Consider the following 24518-nt stretch of genomic DNA (forward strand, 5'->3'; position numbering starts at 1 on the left):
ATTTTAGATTTATCGGAAAACTGTTCGGGGCGAATAATTGTGTACACGCTGTACAGACACTAGTTTGTTTATATTGGTGAAAATTTATGCAGATTTCATAAATTTCAAAAATACTGACAAATAGTGACTATGGGGATTGTAGTAAATTTTTCGATAGATTAAACTGTTGTTCTCTTCTCAAACAGAAGATAGCCAGATGTAATACTCGAAGGATAAACAAATCTTTCAGGAAGAAATTTGATTCTGGTGCATTAAAATAACCAAAAATAAGGATGGCAGAGTTATGATTACAGAATTTATGATTACAGGATTTTGAACTGAATTTTTGATGTTGACAAAAAATGGAAAGATCATATATAAGTTTTGTAACAAAACTGTTTTTATTCTTGATTTTTTCATGATAATTTTAAAGTTACAGGCAGTTTTCAAAAGAGAACCGAAAACACCTGGCAAAAAAAATGTTCGTAACACATCATTGTGACGTCATAATGTTAATTGAATAGTATACATTGTATCTACTTATTAATTAACATTATGACGTTACACGATCTTTTACGAATATTTTTTTGTCGGGCGTTTTCGTTTCTCTTTTGAAAACTTTTTATTAAAAACTGTCTGTAACTTTAAAATTATCATGAAAAAATAAAAACAGTTATAAGAATTAATGATTTTTCCATTTTTGTCCAAAAATTTTTTTTTCAATATCCCAATTCTCAAATAAAATTTTACAAACTTCACTGTGGTAGCCATAGACAAAGTACGTTAGCGCTTCAGGACCACCCGATATTAAAATAAAAGTTGTTTATCATACATAAATAAAACGCTGAGGACTAGCTACTTATAAAATAAGTAAATTAAAAAAAATATTGTAAAAATACACATATGTAGGAAAAACATATATGTATTAAAAATAATTTTATGGCTAAGGCACAGGTAAATTTTTCTTTTGCATTCTGAGTTGCTGCTTAACATATTTGACTATTGTTTTGAATTATCAATAAACGCTCGATTTCTTAATTTTGAGTTACTGCTCTGTGATGATGTGTAACCCTTTGGTACGTCCATGTCTGTTGATTGATATAAGGCTGTTTGTGATGTAAAACAGATACCAATTTGTTCAGTTGCTTTTTTGATGTTACCATTAGTCATGTTTGCCTCTTCGTTCTGAAAAAAGCAAAAAAATTTATAATTAAAAAAATGTTCTATTTATTCAGTCTAGATGAATTTAAAAGTATGCGTAAGGTTTATCTACATAGAGGGTTCGTTCTTCTGTATTCAATGTCAGATGTCGGAGTATACTATGGATTAGGTAAGTAACATGTCCATTTGTTCAATTTGGCTAAATGTTCTTTTCAAAAAATTTAGGCAGTAGGCAGAGCAAAATTTTAAAATTCCAAAATAAGTTCACTTAAAAATACCGTTTACAGTTTAAATCATTTTCATCTACGAACTTTTGGAGTTATTGTTGGCCCCAAACAATATAATGAAAATAATGAAAGATGGAACTTTTGCAAGTGAATAAATTTTCCATTGAAAGCAATCATCCATTTAGGAGAAAAAGAATATATTCAATGAACTATAGATAACTCTGATAAAATATTAGTCTTTCATAAATCATAGTTTGTTTATAGTGTACAAATATAGGTGTCTTCACTAACAAAAAATTTGTCAAAATTTTAATCTTTTTGTACTACTTTTATTATAAGCCTTCCCTTCAAATTAATAATAAAGCCTGCTTCACAAAATGTTTTGAGGTAGTCATATATAACAATTTCCGATTAGTAACTAGCTAAGAATAATAGACGCCGACTACAAATAATTTATGATAATTTTATGTGGACGTAAGGGGAATAAACACAAATAATTTTTTGATTTTCTTCCGTGTGGCAAAAAGTACAAGAAGGTATACAAAGATATTTTATTGGTTGCGGAGATCCTGAGTGAGCTAAACGGTAAGTAAATTTTTTGTATCATGTTTTCTATAGGACTACCGTCTCGCTACATTCGTGAAATTAGTCTCCGAAACGGATCAAACATTTTTTAATATTATTATTAAACTGAAATGAATAAATACATCAATAAAGATTCATCAACACAAATAATGAATACAACAAACAGAAATAAAAGACAAAGTATAGGTACTTTGGGACTACCAGTTTCGATAGTTACATAGGTACATTTAGTACATTAGTATATAGTAACAATAGGTAGTTACATGTTCGGAGTCTGGTAGTACAAAAGTACCTATACTGTCGCTACTACTCGTTTCTAACTTAAAAACATGTCTAAATGATATTATGTGTTGATGTTGATGTAAATTGTAAAATTTAATTTTTATTAAATTATATCAGAAAAATGCACATATCAATTTTGTTCAATCAAACTCATGATTTAGAAAGAGAGATCAAGATTTTGCTCTTTTGTACAAATTATAAAATGACTATACATCACATTAAAAAATAGTTCAAATAAAGTTCTAGTTGATTTAATTGTGCACAGTTTTGTTTTTGATTTTCTAGCTTCAAAATTGAGTAAAATATTCCAATTTTAAAATAATGCATTTTTTTCTCATTCAATCAAATGAAATAAAATCCATCTTGTAAACCGTTAGAGATAGAACAAAAGTTGAAATGTCAAAGTTATTTCTTATAAAAAAATAAACAACTTTTGTTTGAAATATTTTTTCTAAAACATGACCGTCTACCCGGGAAAGCACAAAGTATGACAAAACGTTTGTGTCTATTTTCTCAAAAACTATAAAAGATAGGGAGTTCAGAGTTGTAAATTTGTAAGTAACTTCAACTAGTGGTTTTGTGAACCATTGTCGAAAAACAAAAAATTCTAGAGAATACATTAGAAAACTTCGAAATTTTTGAAAGTCTTATACATATTTTCAAGTCGACCTCACGGGTAAATAGTGATGTTTACGAAAAAATATTTCAAGCAAAAGTTTTTTCTTTTTTTATAAGAAATAACCTTTACCATGTAAACTTTTGTTCTATATCTAACGGTTTACAAGATGGATTTTTTTCATTTGATTGAAAGAGCAAAAAATTGAATGTTTCACAAGGTCAATAGTGGAAGCTATATAACTTGTAAACTTTTCAACTCTTTATCTTATAGGCACCCAAGTTTTGTCATAATTCACGCACTCATGTGTAAACAGTCATGTTTACGAAAAAATATTTCAGACAAAGGTTGTTTATTTTTTTATAAGGAATAACTGTGAAATTAAAATCAACCAAAAATATGAACAATTAATTCAGCATTACCATGATTTTGTATTTAATTTTGCTGTGCTAAAAATGCGCTCTTATATCTGCATATAAGCACTTAAATACTCGTGAATAAAATAAGATAATTTAGAAGATCGGTAGTTACTTTCAGAATTATAGAGACAATCAAACCATGTATTTATTTCAGGGTTTATATTATTTGAACGTTTGACCTCATGTGAATAGTTTCGTGCTATATATCTTATTTCTATACCTAATTTATTTTATTTGAAGTAAATTTGAAGCACGGCATCTGTGGCTAATTCGAAAAATTCGAATTTACTTGGCATATTTGCATGATTATCAATACCTTCCAAATAATAAAAACCTTGAAGGGAATATACGCGCTTCGATCGTTTATAAATTACAATGGACATTAAAATAATCCTCATAAGTGGTTGTCCATAAAGGACGTCACGCTTTAAAGGGGGCAGGGGTTTCGGAAAACGTGATCTTTTGTGACAGTATCGGGTGAAAGGGGGTGGTTGTTGCAATGTGACGTCTTTTTTGGAATACCTATACTTTTTAGCTCATTCCGAAATTTCATTTTAAACATGAAAAAGCTTTTGTACAACGGAATGAATCGCGTTTTAACACTCATTTGCTTGAAAAGCTGCGCCACTTTTGACGTCACATGAGGGGGGGGGGTCTTTACTACTGTGACAATTTGTGACAAAGGGGGTGAATGGTCAAAAATTTCCAGAAAAAGCGTGACTTTCTTTATGGACAACCCCTAAATTAAATGAATCATTGAAGAATTGAACATTGAATGCCCCTTTGATATTTATGAAAATTATGTACAATGAATGTATGTAGTCGTAAAAATTGTCAATTCACATGTCATAATTGTGGTAAACTGTCCTCTGGTAATAAAGACAACTTTTAAAACGTAATGTATCCCAATTTAGTATGTAAAAATGTATGCGTCATAAACTATTGTTAATAACTTTGAAAAAGTAAAAAAAAGTTTTTGTCCTACTTTGTAAGCGGAATTGAAATAATGTTGTACCTTCTTCTGTAATGCTGTTTTTTGTTTGTTATAAGTTTGTTTATAGAAATCAGAAAACAAGAAATAGAACATAACAGCATGTAATCCAATCCACCATACGAATGCTTTTGGATAGTTGCAATCAGTAAACAATAGTTGGAAGGCATGTACCATTACGGCAACAAATTGAACCTAAAAAATAGAAAATATTTATTAGTTATATTAGTTACAGTCTCGATTATTTGACTCTCAGGTTGAAATAAAAATTATCGATATCACAAATACCTAGTCAACATCAAATTGGTTAATTATACAGGTGCCATTACTGGCGCCTACCTTACCCTGTCAAAGGTAGGAAAATTCCTCCGGTGACTCCAACTCTATAGGCAAATCTTAAGTTATAGAGGTAGCAAAATTTCAACTTGTCCACTTTTATCCTTTTGAGATCCTAATTTATCTTAATTTTTTTTAGTCATTTCAAAATCAATATTAAGATTTTACTTAAAAAAATCAAATAACTAAAATTTACATTAAACCAGAAAAGATAAAACTAAACTGGAAATTTGTGAAAAACCAGGGAATAGTTTTAAATCATCTTTAAAGACTGGGTAGGTTAAAAATAGAATACAAGTTTTCTTTTGATTTTACTCTTATTTCACACTAAATTTTCTAATTAAAGTAAATAAAAACTCTATGTGTGAAATAGCACCTATTTGCGTCGAAATTTTATATTATTTTATTCTGTGGAAGCGCAAAGAAGTAATACATTATGAAAGTTTCAGTATATAAGGTTGTATATTTTACTCTTATCGACGCTTCCACCATATTATAATCGATTTGCGATTTACAAGACTACATCCGTTAATACGTTAAATTCAATGATTCCACGTAATTTCGCAACTCAAAGTTCGCAATTCGTTGTTTATTTTTACGGGGTATATTTGAGGGTGTTTCATGCCCCGCCACCAACGTGATGAGTGTGTGATTTTCCATAAGAATTCATATTTTACCCATAATTAAGTTTTTGTAAGAACAAATTCATTTAAAAAAAAAACATCGATGACTTGGACATTCAAATTTTAGATTATTCATTTGAAAAACTGAATTATAGTTTTTAAGTTATTGTTTATTTACTACATTATAAGTCTTTCGATGTATTTCGAAGAGACAAATTTTGTAAAACTTAATGTTTTATTTATACCTACAGCAAAGCAATACAAACTAATGTTAAGAATAGATAATGAAAGAAACTTACCATTTGTAAAGCTGTTAAATATTTTTTCCACCATAAATATTTTTGGAATTGTGGTCCAAGGGCAGCAAATAAATAATATGAATACATAATAATATGTACAAAGGTGTTTAAGAAACCGAAGAATGATGAATGGCCACCTGGGGTGAATTTTACTCCAAACCATACTGACATTGGCATAACACCGTGATGAATAACGTGTAAGGTTGAAATATGATCATTTTTCTTTCTTAATACGAAAAATATCTACAGAAAGAAAAGCAAATTGTTGTTATATTCAGGTTGCAATAGATGAACATGTAATTTACACACTAACCGTATCAAAGAATTCTGTGAATTTTGATATGTAATACCACCAACATCCTCTTGCCATTCGTAAAGCTAACGGGCTGTAAGAATAATCGACTGGCTGGCATCGATAACTGTAATGCGTTAACCAACCAGAAACGCAACTCTAAAAAAAATAAAGAGAGTTATTATCAAGCAATATAAGGCAGTAGTCTATGATAACTTGGTTTGCGATATTATATTTGCGGTAATTTTATGAACACATATACCAAAAATTTGGTCGTAGCATCAATATTTTAAAACCTGTTGTGCCCGACTAATGAAGGATTTATGAGCACGGTAGTGGGGACACAAATTTAAAAAATATATATTTTCAATTTTGATGGTGAATTATTTTATAACTTGACAATGTAAGACGAAAAGTAAGACAAAAATTTTTCGAAATCTGGAGTAATTTTCAAAACATCGTTTTGTTTAATAATTTAGGTTTTAATATTCCGAAAACTAAGGCACGAAAAATTGTATTTTTATTTTTCGTCTACATTCAATAATTTATAACAAAATGCATCATCAAAGCTGAAAATAAAGTACAAATACTTTCAACCACTTAAATTGCAGTCTAAACTTGCCTTGGCGCTTGTACTACCTTAAGCATTAAAAAAAGAGCTGTTAGAGTATCCCTGCAATCCAAATTTTATATTCTTTAAATGGAAAATCTTTTTTGATTCTTTAAGAGGAAATTATTTTGTATAAGTTCATATAAATTTCATTTTAATCCTAGTTCCGGTCTAGTCTGGAATTTGAATTTAGAAAAGAATTATTTTCTTAGTTTTAGCGTTTAATTAGCTGTGAGATCAGTATGAAAGTTTTCTCTTTTTAAACTTCAATGCAAGTATTCGTTAATATCTTTCGTTTAAAAATAATTTGGTAATTTTTGGTAAATGGGAATTTCAACTATGAATAGAATCAACGTATCATGTAAGAAAATTCAGCTCAGAAGCTCAAAACTTACCTCATAAAATAACCATGTACTAAATATCACTTGAAATAAATTGTAAACAATAAGTGTGTTCTTCAATTGGAATGGTTTTCTATTTTCCATAAGTTTGGGTCCTAATCGTTTCACACAAAATGCGTATGTTAAACATATACATAATGTTGGAAATGGGGAGCTCATTAAAGGCCAATTATTGACACGTGGGTCTGTAAAAAAACAAGAAATTAAATTTAAAAATCTGTTGGGAAAACACACAATACACAATGAGAAATTGTCCTGATGAAGGTTATAGCAATCTTATTTTTGTGTAATGCCTTACAACTTCTATATACAAGCTACAATTTATACATAGAGGTTGTGTAGAAGGCTTGTATAAAAATCTCATTTAAAAAAATACCAACTCATCAATGAAATTCTCGAAGAAAAGTATAATTTTTAAAAGCGGAATTCATTACTGTTACCGCTGTCTGAGATTTATATTATATTTTAGTCATAATACGTCAATGTTTATCAAAATGTCGAAAGCCGAACGAATATCATGATAATTCTAGGTTTGTTTTCAGAATTAAAAACAAAAACAAGTGAAAACAAACAATTGACTGAGTTAATTATTTAATTACCAAGTATAGACAGTGTTGATGACGCAATCGTTTGTTTTTTGACGGCACGGTAAGTAAAGAAAGACATCCACTTTTAGACAGCCATATATTCATAACTGATACTCCCATATAATATATACTATTACATTTGCTCCTAATTCGTGCCCTCGTGGGTAAACAGTGATGTTAACAAAAAAATGTTTCAAACAAAATTTGTTTATTTATTTTTATAAGGAACATTTTTTACATTTAAAATTTGTTCTATCTCTAATGGTTTACGAGATGGGTCCTACGGGTCCAAGACCCCATTGTCGTATGTTGCTCATTTACAAACTCGACCTCACTTTTTACGTTCTGAGGACGCTGTATAAATTTCAACTTGTGATCTTTTTTGTTTTTGAGTTATCGTTATGACAGACGGACAGACGACAGACAGGCAGCAATATTTTTAAGCGTTACAAACCTTGGACTAAATTGAGTATATCTTGATATATTTCATATACATGGTATAAAACTGCTTAACTATTTCATTAAATAATTTTCCTTTTTAAACTCTATAAACAGATTCCGATTTTTTAAAGACTTCTTTTTCCGTACTGCCAGCACTCGAAAACGTTATTTTCGGCTTTAAAGGATTTCAAAACATTTGATGAAAAAATTAATTTATAGTATGAAAGGTTAAATGTCCGCATTTCATGCTACCCATTATACAGAGGTAGATAGTATACTTCGTCATAATATTCACAATTCAAAAATGAAACTGGTCAATTGCATTGCGTGTTTTCTTCAGAAAAAATGTTAATTATCTGAATATCATGATCTTTGTTGACTTTTTTCAACGCACATGCATTTTTTATAAGATGAGTGGTTCACCTTGTACAATTGTATACAGGGTTTTATGTTGTGTACAAAATTTGGAAAAGATTATTTTCACTTACCGCTTTTATTGTCCATGAGATCATTGTAACCGTCAATTACCATTCGAACAATTTGCGCCATTTTTGGTGAATATTGTTGTATGATGTGCTAAACAAACAGTAAATCTTACGCTGATTTTACAATACCAGCACGTGTCTGTAACAATGAAGGAAACAAAAATTAGTTTATAATTAACTTGCCACAACTCAGTAGTTAAGAATGTGCATTGTTTAGTGATAGTGATTCAGTTGTTACATTTTAAGTAATGCTATTGACTGATTCAATTTTAATTAGTTTTTCTTAGACTCTACTTATATTTCCTTTTCTATAAAAAAATTAAAATTTGTTTTTTTTTTTTATTTACTACGATAAAAAAATTAAAATTTTTTTGTTTTACTATCTAGACGTCATTATACATGTCATCATATTGGATACTCGACGACACATATTCGAGAATAATTGTTAAGTTTGGCGAGTCAGTAACTTCGTTGCTGCAAGAGTTCTGCCGAAGATTTAATATCAATGGAGATTACTTTGTTTCCGCCCGAGACACAATCGTACATTAGGCTTTTGTTTTGCCTTATTCATTATTGAAACTGTTCTAGAATTTTTAACAATTATTTCTTGATGTTAAAAAAAATACAAGTTACGATAAATTTCGAGTTGATATTTGTGTTTCACATTTTTTTCTAGATGTTATACCAATTTTTCTGTTCTATATTATTCAACATTATAGCGGAAAATTTTAATGCTAAATGTTTCACAAAGATTAATGTCGGAAAATTTTTACTTAAACACATAAAATAATTAAATACTTCAGGCTCTTGTTTTTTATGCAACATATCATATACCTACCATGAGATTGCAATATAAATGCATATTTGAATTATTATTTAAAAAGTAATTATTTTTATAAATATTTAATTATATATTTAAAAATCATTTGTAATTAGTAAAAATATTGCATTTTTTAAATATGAACAATTGACATTTTTAAAACAATTCAAAAATGTGTTCATTGTGGAAGAGTGGAACACGCTTTGATAGTGTTTAGAAAATATTAAATGAATTTTTTGTTTGAAAAGTAATTATTATCACGAATAAAAAAACAAGTTGCTAATCATGATATTCATACTGTATAATTTATCTGAAAAATTAAATTGATGGAACTATTAAAAAATTGTTATCCATAAAAAATTCTTAGCTGTGGAATATTTGTTGATGATTTAATTTCAGCGTTGCGGAACTGTATTATTTATGTTGTTTTGTTTGTGATGGAAATTTTTCAATTTATTGTTTATTTTCATTTTTTACTATGCAATTTTTAATTGAAAAAGAAAAAAAAATTCCAGAATTATTAATGTTTTATTTTGTGTGTGTCAAATATTGAGAAGGTCAAAGTGTCAAATATTGAGAAGGTATCCATTACTTGAATAAATTTATTCAGTGAATCTATAATAAAAAAATACAATTTTTTTAGTGACACCCCCCTAACTAGATGTAAAATCGTGAGATATTTTGAAAATTTTATACTCAAATTTTTTTTTTCCGACCATGCTAAAACCACGTGTATTTTAGTCCATGTATTAAATGAAATGTAAAATTTTTTATTAAATTCCATATTTTGAGAATCCGAATTCTTCCCATAATTCAGTTTAATGGTGTTATTAACTATATTAATCGAATATTGGTCAAATAATAAAACTGATATAGTAAAAACAAAACGACTCATTCTGTTATATTTCTATTCTTTAATACTATAAAGCCAAGAGTGAGGCTGAATTTCTAGGCATGCTTGAAAGATGCAGGCTCTTGCATTCGATGCGGAATTGCTGGAAAACTACGAGAAAAGAAAAACTTCAGTTTTTTCATTGCAATCCCCTAGAAAATCGGAAAAACCAATAAATTACGTTTCTATGTCCTATATACATGATCGCCGAGCCAAATACGAAGTCCGTCACGAGGATCAAAGGGTTGTTTTTGAAAAAATTGTATAATTCAGCTGACAATTTATAAATTGTAATTATTTAAACGGCTGCGATTGAAAACTTTTTTTCGAATTAATAAAATTATTTTGTACAATATTATTTCAAAATATAATTAAATCTATGAAGAATAAAATGTTTCAATACGAATTTAATCTTTAAACGGTTTAAAATAATCTATTTTTCAATACAAATAATTTCTTTTGTAAAATAAATAGTATTAAATATTTCATAACATATTTAACCATGAAATAATTAATATAATAACATATTAATTATTTCTGCAAAAAAAAAAATATAATACTTATAATACACGAAAAAAATTACCAAACCAATTATTTTACGCAATTTTGAGCTACATTAAGAGATGAAATTATATTTACCACCAAAAATAATACAAAAAAAATTATTTATTGGAAAAAATTATTACATAATATTTAATGTTTGAAAAAAAAATTATTAAAAACTTGTGAAGGTTAAAATAGATTCTAATTGGGTTAAATTTGTTTTAAATATGGTTATTAAACTGTAAAGTACCTGATGCGTTTTATGTAAAAAAAAATATGGTGGAAACAGTCATAAAACCTCTACATACAAAGTATGCCTGCAAGTATACACAAATTAAACGAATAAGCTTTTGATTAAAAAATCTAAAGTAAAAAAAAAAACATTTTTACTAGAAATATTTGTATTTTTAAACAATCACTAATAAAATGGACGTAATATTTCAACCTTAATATTCCTTCTGTTTGACTTGTACGGCTTCAAGTAATCAAATAACATTAAGAAAGTGTGCAATTGAAAAAATAATCTTTAAGTACGGGGCCAGAAAATTTTTAACTACCCTACCATCTACCATCTATTAAACATTTTCCATTTCTAAGCCTTGCTATTAGTTTTCGGATGTAGGTATGTTGGAATTTTGTAAAAATTTATACAAAATATATAGCTATTTAATTTTTACAAGCTGCAATTTTACTTAAATACGATATTTATAGCCTGAATATAGAGGTAATAAATATATGATTCAAAAATAGTATTCAATAATAATTTAAATACTTTTAATAGTGAAAGTTAAGAGTACTTTGTTTATTTTGTGTTTAAGTAATAATTAATTAATAATAATATGTTAGACGTATATTAATACATCTCTTAAGTGATATTTATACCATTGAATGAAGGTAATACGAACACGATAGTTAAATATATATTTATTTTATATATTTATAAAATATATATTTCTGATAAGAATTTCTTGCTTTGAGCGGCCGATAAAATAGTGCCTACTGAGCAAACTAATCGATTAGGCCAACACAAGATTAAATGTTTTTACGTAAAACTTGGCATGGCTTTTAATAGAAATCAATGTATACCGGACAAAATCGTAAGTTAATACAAAAGTTAACAAAATGGTTTGGTTTAAAGACAAAATGTTTGATTATTATATGATGACATCAAATATAATTATTTGTATATTGACGTTTTGTTCAATCAACAGCATTATCTATTACTAGCAGTTACCCACCCGCGTCGTTGGGCAATTTCAACTTTAAAAACAAAGACATGTTACTTGCTGACAATGCAGCATTCTATATGTGAAACAATTTTTAAAATCGTTAACGAATGGACTCAAAAATGACTATTTCACCCTGTTAGGAGTATTATATCGGTTAATCTTCTTATCAGATGCCTACGTCATACAAAGAATATACCCTCCAAGTTTCAGGTCTCTACGATCACCGGTTTAGGTCAGTCAGTCAGTCAGTCAGGACGAAGCATTTTATATGTATAAATAGAAGAAGATAGATAATTTTTAAGACTGATTGTTAAATTTTTAAAAAGAAATCATAAGCATGTTATCCACATTTATTTCTAATCAATTTTTATTAAACATAAATATCATTTATATCAAACTGTGTATCTCTCCGAAAAAGATTAATTAATTTTTATAATTGTTCAGAAAAATTGTTGTCAAATACAGAAAATAGATTAATATTACTAATATTACGAGATATTACGAGAAAATTATAATTTAGAAAATAAATGATATTCATATTACTAGAAATCTTATAAAGGTCATTGAATTTTTAGTGGGCGTACTCTACTCGGTTCGTTCCATGAGCGTACGCCCTTAATAATAACTATATTTGTGGTATATCAATTTTAGTAGGTAATAATTATAAACTAATCCGTAGTTTTAAATACCATATCTATATAATCGAATTGGGTAATTTCATCTAAGCTTTATTAGCCTAAATCTCTTCCAATTTAAATTAAATAGATATATTAAGTTTTAACGCTGATGTTAAAGTTCAATAATAAAAATTTATGTTATGTCCACTAATACTTTAGATATGATTTATATTACATATTTATTTAATATTCATGAATATTTTATTGAAAAATAAATATTATATTATTATTGCAATACTGTTTTTAATTATTCATTTCGTCTTTTTTTTTTTTTTTTTTTTTTGTAAAATAAGTGGATATTACGCATTAACTGTAATATCTTACAGTCATAATTAATATATTTAAACATTACAGTCATATATTTAAACATAAATTTTTTTCGCACTTATTACTTCACCTATTAAAATATTAAGGAAGAAGTATACATACTGTGTCCAAAAAATAAGGTGACATTTGAATTTAAACTGCGCGCGTTTGTTGTGCATTATGAATTCCTTCCGCCCGACCAAACAGTCAACAAGGAATATTATTTGAACGTTATGCGCCATTTGCGTAACGTTATCCGGCTAAAAATCCTGGAATTGTGGAAAGACAATTCATGATTTTTTCACCACGATAATGCACCATCCCATACTGCACTCATAATTCGTAATCATTTCGTCAAAAAACTCAACCAATATCGTTCCGCAACCACCGTATTCACATGTACTGGCGCCGTGCGACTTCTGGCTGTTCAGGAAGCTCAAAAGACCGCTCCTGGGACACCGTTTTGATACGATAGAAGAAATTCAAGCCGCAGCGAAGACGGAACTGAAGGCAATCCCGGAAAGTGACTACAGCCAGTGTTTCGAAGATTGGAAAATCCGTTGGCATAATGGCATTGCATGTGGAGGGGATTACTTTGAAGGGGATGAAATTGATTTGGAAGAATAAATAAAGAATTTTCAATATAAATACAATGTCACCTTATTTTTTGGGCACAGTAGTATACAAGAGTTGCTAGTTTAAATATATTAGACTAAAATGAGTTTTGATTTAGTATATTTGCTAAAAATTTCATAGATACTACCTATATAAGAATAAGTATTTTTTTAAAACTGTTTGTATGATAATGAACTAAAAAAATTCTCTCATATTTACCATTGTTTTCATTTCAAAAGGAAAATAACAATAACCTCGATTATTTTATATTTTATAAATTAATCTCGCTATCAATAGAATAGAACTGTTTAACAAATATTTAATTATTGTTCTATTGTATTATTGTAATACTGATTGTTGCAAAATCTAAACAGCCGCAGATGTCATTATTAAATTAAAAAAAAAAAATGTTTTAAAAATATGGACTACTTATGAAATTTTTAAATACAGTTTAAAAAAATAATAATTATTGATCGTAAATAAGTTCCGTTAATTAGATTTACAAAGTGGTTAACAAAATTTTATCCTTGTTTTATTAATAAAAAGCCTGAGATATTTCTAGAAAATAATGATCCAGTCTTAATCTTATCGTTTACTTATTCTGTAATCTGTTTTTTGAAGGCGAAGAAAAGCCACATTTAAGAATTTTCGTTAGTTAGATGTGAAAGCTATTGGTTCGATTGTTTCAAATTTGTGTGGTTGCTGGGTCCGATACAGAATAAATATCGAAAATTCACAGGAAAATATTAGACTTTATGATGATTGAAATTTACGAAATAAGCTGGAATTTACGAAAATATATACCGCTAGACCCATAAAAAGTATTAAAATAAAGTTTGCGAATGACAAAGTAGCATTTAAAGTTTGAAAAATAAAAAACGAATTGTACGATATATTGGATAACTTATCGTATGTCCATGCGACCACTGAAGGAATCAGTAATCATATTCCAGGAGCAAGCAAGCTTACAGTCTATATTAAAATTTACAAGGTTTTCAGAATTTTTTTTCGAAACCAGCTGTAATCTAAGATATAGCTGTAATTTTAATATTACCTGTAAATTATTATAATTAGATATCAATAATGTTTTAGCGGATAATTTTTTGAGTACCACTCTGTATAGACAATGTTTTTGAAATGATTAAGCACTAAATTTAAAGTGACCATGTGGTTAATTTTTTGATCTTTATATTCAAGAGATTTTGACAGACTTAAGTATGTACTTTTTAATAACAAATAATCTAGATAGTTTAAATTTAATAAAAAAAAATATAAATAATACCATTTGATTTTGTGAAATTCAATTAAAATCTGTATTTATTTTATTTATTATATGTCAAAATAGTTTAATTATGACCTGTAAAATCATGATTTTGTTAATGAACGGAACTAGGTTCTAAATATGCCAAATAGAATCAGCTGTTTTCTAAATTTTTGACAATCAATTTTTTTGGTATTTGCTTAACGATATTTTACTTACAACTTTATAAGCACCGAATTTAAAAAAATTGCAAATAATTTTTTGGGTCTTATTTTAACGTTAATTAATACATAAATTTATTAAAACTCTTCTGGAGTTTTAGATTATCGAGTGTTCAGATTACTGAGACTCTATTGCCTTTCTAACAGTACAAAAATGTGGAAACGTCTATCTTGCTCTTTCGCCTTCTTATTCGCTTTTTCAGTCTTAGTCTCTTTCATTCATTTTTTTAAAGTTAAAATATTTATTTAGGAATTAGAAAATAGTATTTTTTGCTAAATGTCAGTGAGGTCAGGCCATTTAAGGTCACCAATGTTTTTTTTGCGCTGTTATTATCGATTTTTATTCATATTTTATAGACAGTCAAAATGATTTAAAAGTTTTTGCAAATTTTTTTATAAACTGTATGTGAAATACCCGTTAAAAAGCAATTTATTTACTGTTTTCTACACTTTTATTCTGCAAAAAACTCATATTTTTGTTAAAGAAGAATTCACAAAATAATATTAATATATCCCAAACTTTTACAGGTAGATGAAAAGTTTAATATATTGCTTTAATTTCTAGCGCCTATGTTATTGCGCCTATTATTATTTTCAGTATAACAGATTTTTATTCTTTTATTGACTTTGTTGATAGTATAAACTTAGCCGCTATTCACCATTTACGACGGAAAAGTACAACTTAAATGGATGGATATACCACCACCAAACTTTGAATTGAGTATGTTTCATGTAAATAAATAAAAGTACCTATATATAAAAATTGGAAATAGTAGACAATATGAAAAAAAGACGTCGTACATCTGACATTCAATAAAATTATGATGTATATTGGAAAAAAATGAAAATTGTCATAATACTCCACAAGAAGAAATACTGGTTATGTTAATACATAATAAAACATTTAAGAAAAAAACTGCAATACATATACAGGGTGGGGGACAGAGAAGTGTGCGATTTTAAGAATGTTGTAAAAAAAAATTCCATAAATTTTCTCAAATTATCTTTTTCCCACCTTAAACTGAATAAAAAAGCTTTTAAATGAACCATGTTATGAAGAAAATTAATTGTGTTTTTATGCCAATTGTATTGTTTTCTTATGTGAATTGTTAATTAAGTAAATTGTATTGAAAATCAGTTGGTCGTGTTTATCATTCATGTATCACGTTTTTCATTCAGCTAAAATGGTGCAGGGTCAGATTAACGTCACTATATAGAGTTAATACTTATATAGTGAATAATTTAACTAAATGTACTTTAAAGTATATGAATTTACCTACTTCAAACCACAAATAATTTTCTTCGGTAGGTAGTCAATTTTTTAAAATGCTATTTAATGTAGTTTTGAGCAGGTATGGGCGAGTTATTTTAAGTCGAAGTCACCATTGTGATAACTTTATTGTGTGTCATTAACTTTATTATGTGACTCTTTATCCTAAGTCCGCATTGCTCATAGAGGAGGAAACGAGACGGGTAAACGATTCTTCTATCTATCTCAGTTTCTTTAATAGTAATGAGATGAGGTAGAAAAATAAGTTGTCTCTCTGTCTTACTTGTATTTTAGGTTGACACTGGTTAGGTTATCACTGGCTTACTCGTATTTTAAATAAGAAGTCCGAGGGACTTCTGTAAGTCACGTTTTCCCATGCCTCATTTAGGGTCTTGAAAACATATAAATTTTTCGTTTTACAGCGTTTTTAAAATCGTACATTTCTCTGCTCCACCTTGTAAAAATATAATTATAATAATAATTGCATTTTGTTTAAATAAATTAACACCGGAAGATAAAAATCTATGAGCATGTATGCAGAATGTACGCATATTTCATTCGTCAGAGGTGGTACATATGTAGTATATCTGTACTTATCGAGGAAGGTAAACCAGATTTATGTTATGATTACAGAGAGAAAATTTTTATGATACAATCATATCGTACAAAAAGTATTTTATTTTTAACAAAATAACAACAACAACTTCACAATACATATAATTTACCCATAACTGCATAGACAAGTGTTTATGTCATACATTTAGACTATTTAGTATTATTTTCAAATCATTTGTACACTAATTTGTTGAAAATGTTTTTGAATAAATCAATTTTTGTTCGAAATTCATTAAAATATACAATGATATAGGATTTGCTTTCCAGTCGTTAAAATTCTATAAAATGTAATGAAAATGGTGAGGGGTTGGGAAAAAAGGTTTTTCTAATGAGGTAAAATGTTCCAATTACTTGATCCTTTCTATCAGCGTTTTTCAAAATTGTTATAAGTTAGTTCAGGAACAAAGAAATTTGAAATTTTAACTGTAGCTCAATATCAAATTTATAGAAATAGAATTTTTTAATTTTTGTGTTTTTTGGTTATTTTTTATCTTCCATATAAAAGAAAGCTATTAAAATACAATACAAAACAAAATTAACTATACAAAAACTAATTTTTTTCAACTCTCTGAATATTAGAAAATTTTCTATAATTAAGCTCACTTTTCTTACACCTCCTTTGTTTGAATTGAAAAATTAAATCATTAACTGTAAATATCTAAAAAAGATATGCAGAGCAGTGTAGTCGAAGTTCGCGAAACTAATACACAGAGATTTTTTTCCAATAAACGATATGACTTCTTTTTACAGGACTTTATATCTATGTGATTACTTATTATGTGACAATATCTGCACGAAAACGATTAGTTTACATGTCATTTTAACTGTAAAATGTAATATTTATGCCAATATGTAGTCTACCTTCGAAAAGGATATTTATTAATTTTTTGTTATTTATGACTAACAGTCTTTGTGTGTTTTCTCTACACGCGGCAATTGAATTATTATCGATGATTAATAATATTCACGGGTTTTTAATGAATATTCAAATTATATTTAAATAAATAAATTAATTGTACAAGAATGCTATGCATAATTATTTAATAATTGGTCCTTATTCTATAAAACCAGAAATTATATAAAATTTCTTAGAAATAAATGAGCTTTTAAGTGTGGGAAATTATATCATAATCAATTAGATAAGCTATATTTATGAACAAATGTGTCATGTAGCAGCAAATAGTATGAAATATTTAAGTGCAACACAAATTTCTATAAAAACAAAAAGAAAACCGACTTCAAAATAAAAACTTTTCCATAGCAAATTAAAATGCACTAAAAAGTAAAAAAAGAACGAGAAGATAATGTAGTTAAAATTATTGTTATTTTTGGAGTCGGTGTCAGCCAAGGAAACAACCCTGACAGAATAGTTTGCTACATTAGCTTGGCTGACACAGACTCCAAAACTAACAATAATTTTAACTATATTGTATTTATCGTTATTTTTTTACTTTTTAGTGCATATTAATTTGTTTTGGAAAAGTTTTTCTTTTGAAGTTGGTTTTCTTTTTGTTAAAAATTTTTATTTATTTTGTGTTTTTAGTGAATCTGAAGTACACTAACTAATTTGTCACTAAAAAAACAATAATCGAAATTGGTTGGCGTGATATTGAGTTATTCGTCCTCTTGTCGTGCATACTTAATGCAAATTTAAGACTTTTATGGTTTTCTCATGGATGCCGTTGTCAGAACTGGACCAAATGGGACTACACGGAAAGCACCAGCTTTCAAATAGATAAAGAATTATCAAAATCGGTTCACCCAGTCGAAAGTTCTGAGGTAACACACATAAAAAAAATACAGTCGAATTGATAACCTTCTCCTTTTTTGTTTAAAGTCGGTTTTTGTCGGATTTTTATACTATCGTCATTCAAAAAAAAAAAAATACAACTTGAAAATGTTCTTCTACAATTTTGTTTATATTTTTAAATATTGAACTTGGTAATGTCAAATAAAATTATTAATATGAAAATTATTTAAATTCATCTAAAATATTATAGATGACCTTAATTATTGAATAATAATTTATTTATTAAATTAAAAATTGACACTTATTTGTTTACACCTTTCTTTGAAAGATTTACTATTAAGGCCGGGTCACACATTTTTTATGTGGAAATCATCGAACAAATGTTTCCCTAGCAAATCATTTGTGTCTTTGAGAGAATTTCACGGTTAATATTGGCCAAATTGAAAGTTTGTTATCAAACAAAGCTTTTAGAAATTAAAATGGATTACATTGGATCATCTTAGAATCTTGTATTTTAGAAACATTGAATCGTAAAGAATTCCATGAAAATGAAACATTTAAAAGACATAAAATATGCTAAAAAATAATTTGTATAAAATAGTGATAATAATTAACGAAGCCCTATATATCACCAATAATTTTAATGCGATAGTTTTTTACCTCGTAAGTAAAAAACTATCTTGTCTATATTTTATATAAAAACTGTATATTTGCTATTATTATATTTTAAATCAAAATTCGATACAATTGACTACAGGCAAATTTTAAAACTGACCAGACATGCGCTGTATGATAAACAATGGTGAGCATATGTAACAAATCACAAATATTGGGTTTTCTATTCCACTTTTTATAAATAACGCTTATTAATATTGCCATAATTGGCCCGGCCTTAATAACAGCGAACCAATGGGTTGCTCACCAGTGTCAACAACTTGTATACAAAATTTAATTAAAATAACTCTGGCAATACGACATATGTAAATTTGATATTCTTTTGCTAAATAAACTCCCATGAACTATCCTTGATCGAAGGTTTACATCAAATAAAAATATTATATAAATTAAACTGCAATTAAGTCGTCTATAAAAAATATATATTTTTTTCCATCTTAAAAATAATCAAAGCAATAAAATAATGATTAAAAAAATAAGGTTAAGAAGTTAACCATGCAAAACACAATAACCAAATTCAATTTAATTACTACTTAAAATCTTTTCAAGGAGGAAGTGATTATTATAAAAATAATATTGACCTTAAATAATTAAATGAAATGAACTTTAGTTAAAACCGGAACTGAAAATAAAAATAATAATCTGAAGTTAAAAAAAAAAAACACCTTTGAGAAATAATAATATATGGAGATTAAAGTATATTTGAGCAAGTAGAATTATCAAATTTTTTGTATTCTAAACGAATAATATGTAATTGAAAAGTAGTTTCATTTTTTAGACAAAAGTCCTGAGTTAATATTGAAAAATATAATAGTGGTGAGATAAATAAAGCTCTGCTTTAGCAACCTATTGACCTATTCGTTGTGTGCGTAGTCCATAGTAGGGACAATAAAATCGATGCCAGCGCTTCCAGTGAAAAATTTTGGCGAAAAAGGAGGCTGTTATGACTAATTTGCAGTTCTTTACATGTTAATGTTATAGCAAATGTCAAATTAAAATTATTGAAAAACACTAATTAATTAAATTTAATGCATTAAAAATTGTGAAAATAAGAAATAAAAATTGCACAAATATTATTTTTCAAATCTAAATTATCATAATTATTTATTTAAATTTGTAAGACAATAATATTAAATTTTCAATGTAAGTCATAAATGCAATCCATACAATTATAAATGCATCCATACAATTCTATAATTAAAGTAATGTATCGATACCATGGAAACGCCTCCAATAAAACTCACGCACGGTGCGAATACAAAAAGACTCTCAAACCGGTGATTTTTAATTATGGTTACAATTTTCAAAATAAAAGTAATGAACTCTAGTAATACAATTTTAAGGTTTGATCTAACTTAAAATATATTCTTTTGAATTTGTATTTCACAGAAAATTGAAAAAAAGACACTTATATGTTAAAAAATCGTACAAACTTAGTAACAAAACTATTATGGTGTGAAATATTTATATGTGATTAATTGTAGTATTCTTAAAACATAATCAACTTTTTTTTTTCTTTAAATCGAGGGCGTCCTTGAATTGTAAAAATGTTAAGACAATAAATAGAAATAAAAAATAACTTAAAGAAATAATAAATTAATGGAAATAATTTGGTTTGAATACGTTGGCCTTTTAAAAATAATAATATAATTTTAATTGCGTAATAATATGTGGTAAAAAATTAAGTTTTTTTTTCTTAAATCTTAAAAAAATATTATGAAACATACCACAAAAATCAAGTTCAGCCATACGCGTAGCGGTCAGAGATACAGCATACAGTAGACAACAGTGGTATAATACTGTTTATAAAATGATTTTCTACAATTTACTAGAAGTAGTAGACTAGATATTGGAATTTAATATTATTAAATATTAATTACATTAATGACGTGTAAGTATTATTGTGTTAGATATTGATTGATTGGTCAAATAAATACCTACAATATTGTGTTGAATAAATTTAAATATTATAAAAACATACATATAATATAAAAAAAATGAGGGATGTCGTAGGACACCCGGTAGGAACTCGGTGTATTATAAATATAGCGCTTACTTTTTAATTTACATTTTTCTGAAAATTTAAGGTATTAATTTTAGAAGTCAAATACTTTTGATTCTTTAGAGAAATTAATTTTATAACTACTTTTAGTTTTTACTGTATAAATTATTTGTTATATTAGTTTAAAAAAGACATACTTCTGATTTAGCAGTCAATTCAATATGTGTGCGTACATTACGTTTGGTTTGACCAGAAAATTTATTATCACATAACATAAAATTTCCTTGTTTTTATTCTTACTTTAACTTAACTTTGTTATCTTTAACTTCTGATAACTTTCACGACTAAATTTTTTTAAATGATAAAATATAAAATTTTAACAAAAAATACATATTGACAAATTATAAAAATATTTTTGCATTTGCTCAAAATTCATGGCAGGTATGTATAAGGGGATGAAACGTATAGATTAAAGTTTTGATAGAAAAAATTAGTAAAAAAAATTTTTTACGTGGAAAATTTTAGTTTTTTTGAACAATTTTCAAATTTTCCTATTTTGTATAAATATAAATATTTGAAAAATGATGTAAGTATGTGTGTATTTGTCGGTTCGTGGTTAAAATTCAAGGCGTGAATTAACATGAAAAACTAGTAAATTGAAATTTATCCTGACAATCATTTAATAAAATTTGTTTCCCGGATAGTAAAGGAAATGTTGAATGGAAAATTTTTTACCTTATAAATTAATTGATTAAAATTTTTCATCTGACTAATATTTCTGTTCGTCTATAATTAATAGATATTTTGCGAATTTAATTATAAATTTTTTAACATAAAGAACATATTTTGCCGATTTAAAGGGGCTTATTCTTGACAATAAAACATTATAAGAGTTGATATAAGCCCCTCCAGGTTTTGGTTTGCGTCTTACATGTTGTGTCTTCGATAAAATGTTTGGAACAAATTTTTAAGAAGAATTTGCCTTGCCTCTAAAAGTACTGTTGGAGATAGAGTAAAATGTTTCTCATAAAATTACCAATTTTTTTTTGTCCGAAAGTTGGAAAAAATATTCTTTCGAAAGCCGAATGAATTGGATAAAAACCGTAAATGAATTGTAATGTTTTAAGCTCTTTTCATTGGAAAGAATCAACTTCTTTCGGTAGGAAACAGTAAATACAAATCAACTTGTACATATGAACTAATGAATTATTTTAAATAAACCGCGAAATATGAAAAATAGAAAAGAAATTTAATTAGACAGTTTATATTCAATGATAGTTAAAGAAGGTTCATTTTTAATGCAGCTCTAAATGTGTGCTATATGAAAAACAATTAATTAACTATTTCAATTATATAATTGTAATATTTTATGGGTATAGTTACACACATAGATACACATATCAATTTTATAGGTATATTTCAAAATGCATTATAATAATAAAAATACTTAAATATTATTAGTAAATCAAGGTCTAAAATACTGGTTAAATAGTTAACTAGTGAGTGAGTGATTGATCAAAAACTGTGTCATCTAAAATGGCATTTTATCTAGTTGCTTCGATTTCATTTTATTATTTATTTTTTAAATCAAAATAACTTAAATAAATATTAGTTAATTTTATCAATAAAGCGGTATATTTTTGTTCATACCTATATATTTAAAAAAAATAAATAAATTTTGGTCAAGGTAGGTTATAAATTTTAAGTATATTTATTAACATTTACAAAATTTTTTTTTGGATACTATCAATATTAATTAAAATTCATGTCTAATTAAATTAATTTTATTTTAAAACTTGTTAAAAAAAATGTTGTATTTATTTTTTCTAGGTAAGCTTTGTAAGTAGAATCATATTTATCATATATTATTCCAAAGCTACCAGGTAACAATAAAATAAGGTATTAATCGTTGCATACAAAACATAGCTTTAGCCAAAGGCTACTAACTTCACAAAAATGATTTCCATTTATTAAGAAAATATAGGCATTATTATTACAAAAATGATAGAGCTTTTGTGTAGAAATTCATAGTATTTAGAATGTTTTAATTGTTAAAAACATTTTATAGATAATAACAAATAAATATATAAACATTGAAAAAAATTCTTACAAACTCCATTTAAATAACAAACTAGCAATTAAGCGAAAAGTAAAAATAAAAATTGTTAATTGTGTCGATCCAAATAAATACAAATCTGTTCTTTGAGCCAAATTTACATTAGTTCTAGATTCTAGCGTCCTCTAAACATATAGTAATAACACTTATATGAATAATGTAAAAAAAAAAAGAAAAGATACTGACCATAAAGCCAGAAGAATCGTACCATACATTCATGGTTCAAAATTTGTTGCATATGTTTTTTAATTTAGAACAAAAATTAATTTAAAATTTTAAGTTTATCGATTACTGATAATTTAGTCTTACTGGAAAATCATGAAAAAAATTTAAAATAAGAATACCTAAATGTTTAAAAAATGTTTTATACTCAAAAAACTTACTTCTGATTTAATAAACAAAAAATTTTCAATTTACGGAAACTATATATACGTAATTATGAACAAAAAAATAATAAGAAATATTTTTTTAAAATTAAAATAAAATAATTATAACACACAAAACACTTTTTAATTCACAAAAATTAAAAATTAAATTTAAAAAAATTAAACAAAATTTAAAAATGGTATTTGATAGCCGTCCGTTTTCAAATTTAAGAAATAAAATTTAATTTATAAACTATTTGTACAATTGTTACAACTTAAATCATTCGAGTTTAAAACATTTTTCAAATAATAATAAAAATAATAAAAGAAACATACCTCCAAAAAAATTAAAACCGAAGGTGTTTTATGTTCAACAATATACACTAATTTAATGCTTGTTCATTGTTTCGAAAAATAAAAAATAAACTATTAAACATCAATCAACCAACCACTTTGTTAAAAATAATAAAAATTAAACTAAAATTAACGAGTAATTCTTAATAAAATAATTGTAATTTTTTAGTAATAATTTAAGGTCTAATGTATGTTCATTTAAAATTTATGCTGACCAAACATTTTTTATCATTATTATGTTCAAAATATTAAAAAATTATATAAAATAATAATAAAAAAAAATATTATTGTTATATGCAAAAAGTTTACAATAATAATAAAATAAACATTTCATTGAAACTGAAAAATTGTTATAAAACAAAATTATTACTTTTTTTAAATTTTAAAATCTCTTCAGTATCCAATCACTTACGAGTAGTGGGGAAACTCAGATCACTACAACCACTTGTTGAATTATTTATTATGAATAAATA

At 26.6% G+C, this 24518-nt stretch overlaps 1 protein-coding gene across 3 annotated transcripts in view; it reads right to left on the bottom strand.

Moving 5' to 3' along the window:
• Positions 1-656: 656 nt before the first annotated feature.
• LOC123304522 (elongation of very long chain fatty acids protein AAEL008004-like) overlaps positions 657-24518 on the bottom strand; it is a 42530-nt gene continuing 18668 nt past the window's right edge. The window contains exons 1-7 of one of the 3 annotated variants that reach the window (XM_044886366.1): positions 24028-24141; positions 8338-8473; positions 6816-7006; positions 5832-5969; positions 5519-5761; positions 4255-4455; positions 657-1164 (exon numbers count right to left, since the gene is read on the bottom strand). In XM_044886366.1, coding sequence (XP_044742301.1) covers positions 979-1164; positions 4255-4455; positions 5519-5761; positions 5832-5969; positions 6816-7006; positions 8338-8398 — 1020 coding nt within the window. In that variant the 5' untranslated portion in view covers positions 8399-8473; positions 24028-24141 and the 3' untranslated portion in view covers positions 657-978. Of the gene's footprint in view, positions 1165-4254; positions 4456-5518; positions 5762-5831; positions 5970-6815; positions 7007-8337; positions 8474-24027; positions 24142-24518 lie in introns of those variants that run through there. The other 2 variants (XM_044886368.1, XM_044886365.1) reach the window with 2 other exon arrangements.

Source organism: Chrysoperla carnea, chromosome 1 (assembly GCF_905475395.1).
Source record: "Chrysoperla carnea chromosome 1, inChrCarn1.1, whole genome shotgun sequence".
In the NCBI taxonomy this organism is placed as follows: Eukaryota; Metazoa; Arthropoda; class Insecta; order Neuroptera; family Chrysopidae; genus Chrysoperla; species Chrysoperla carnea.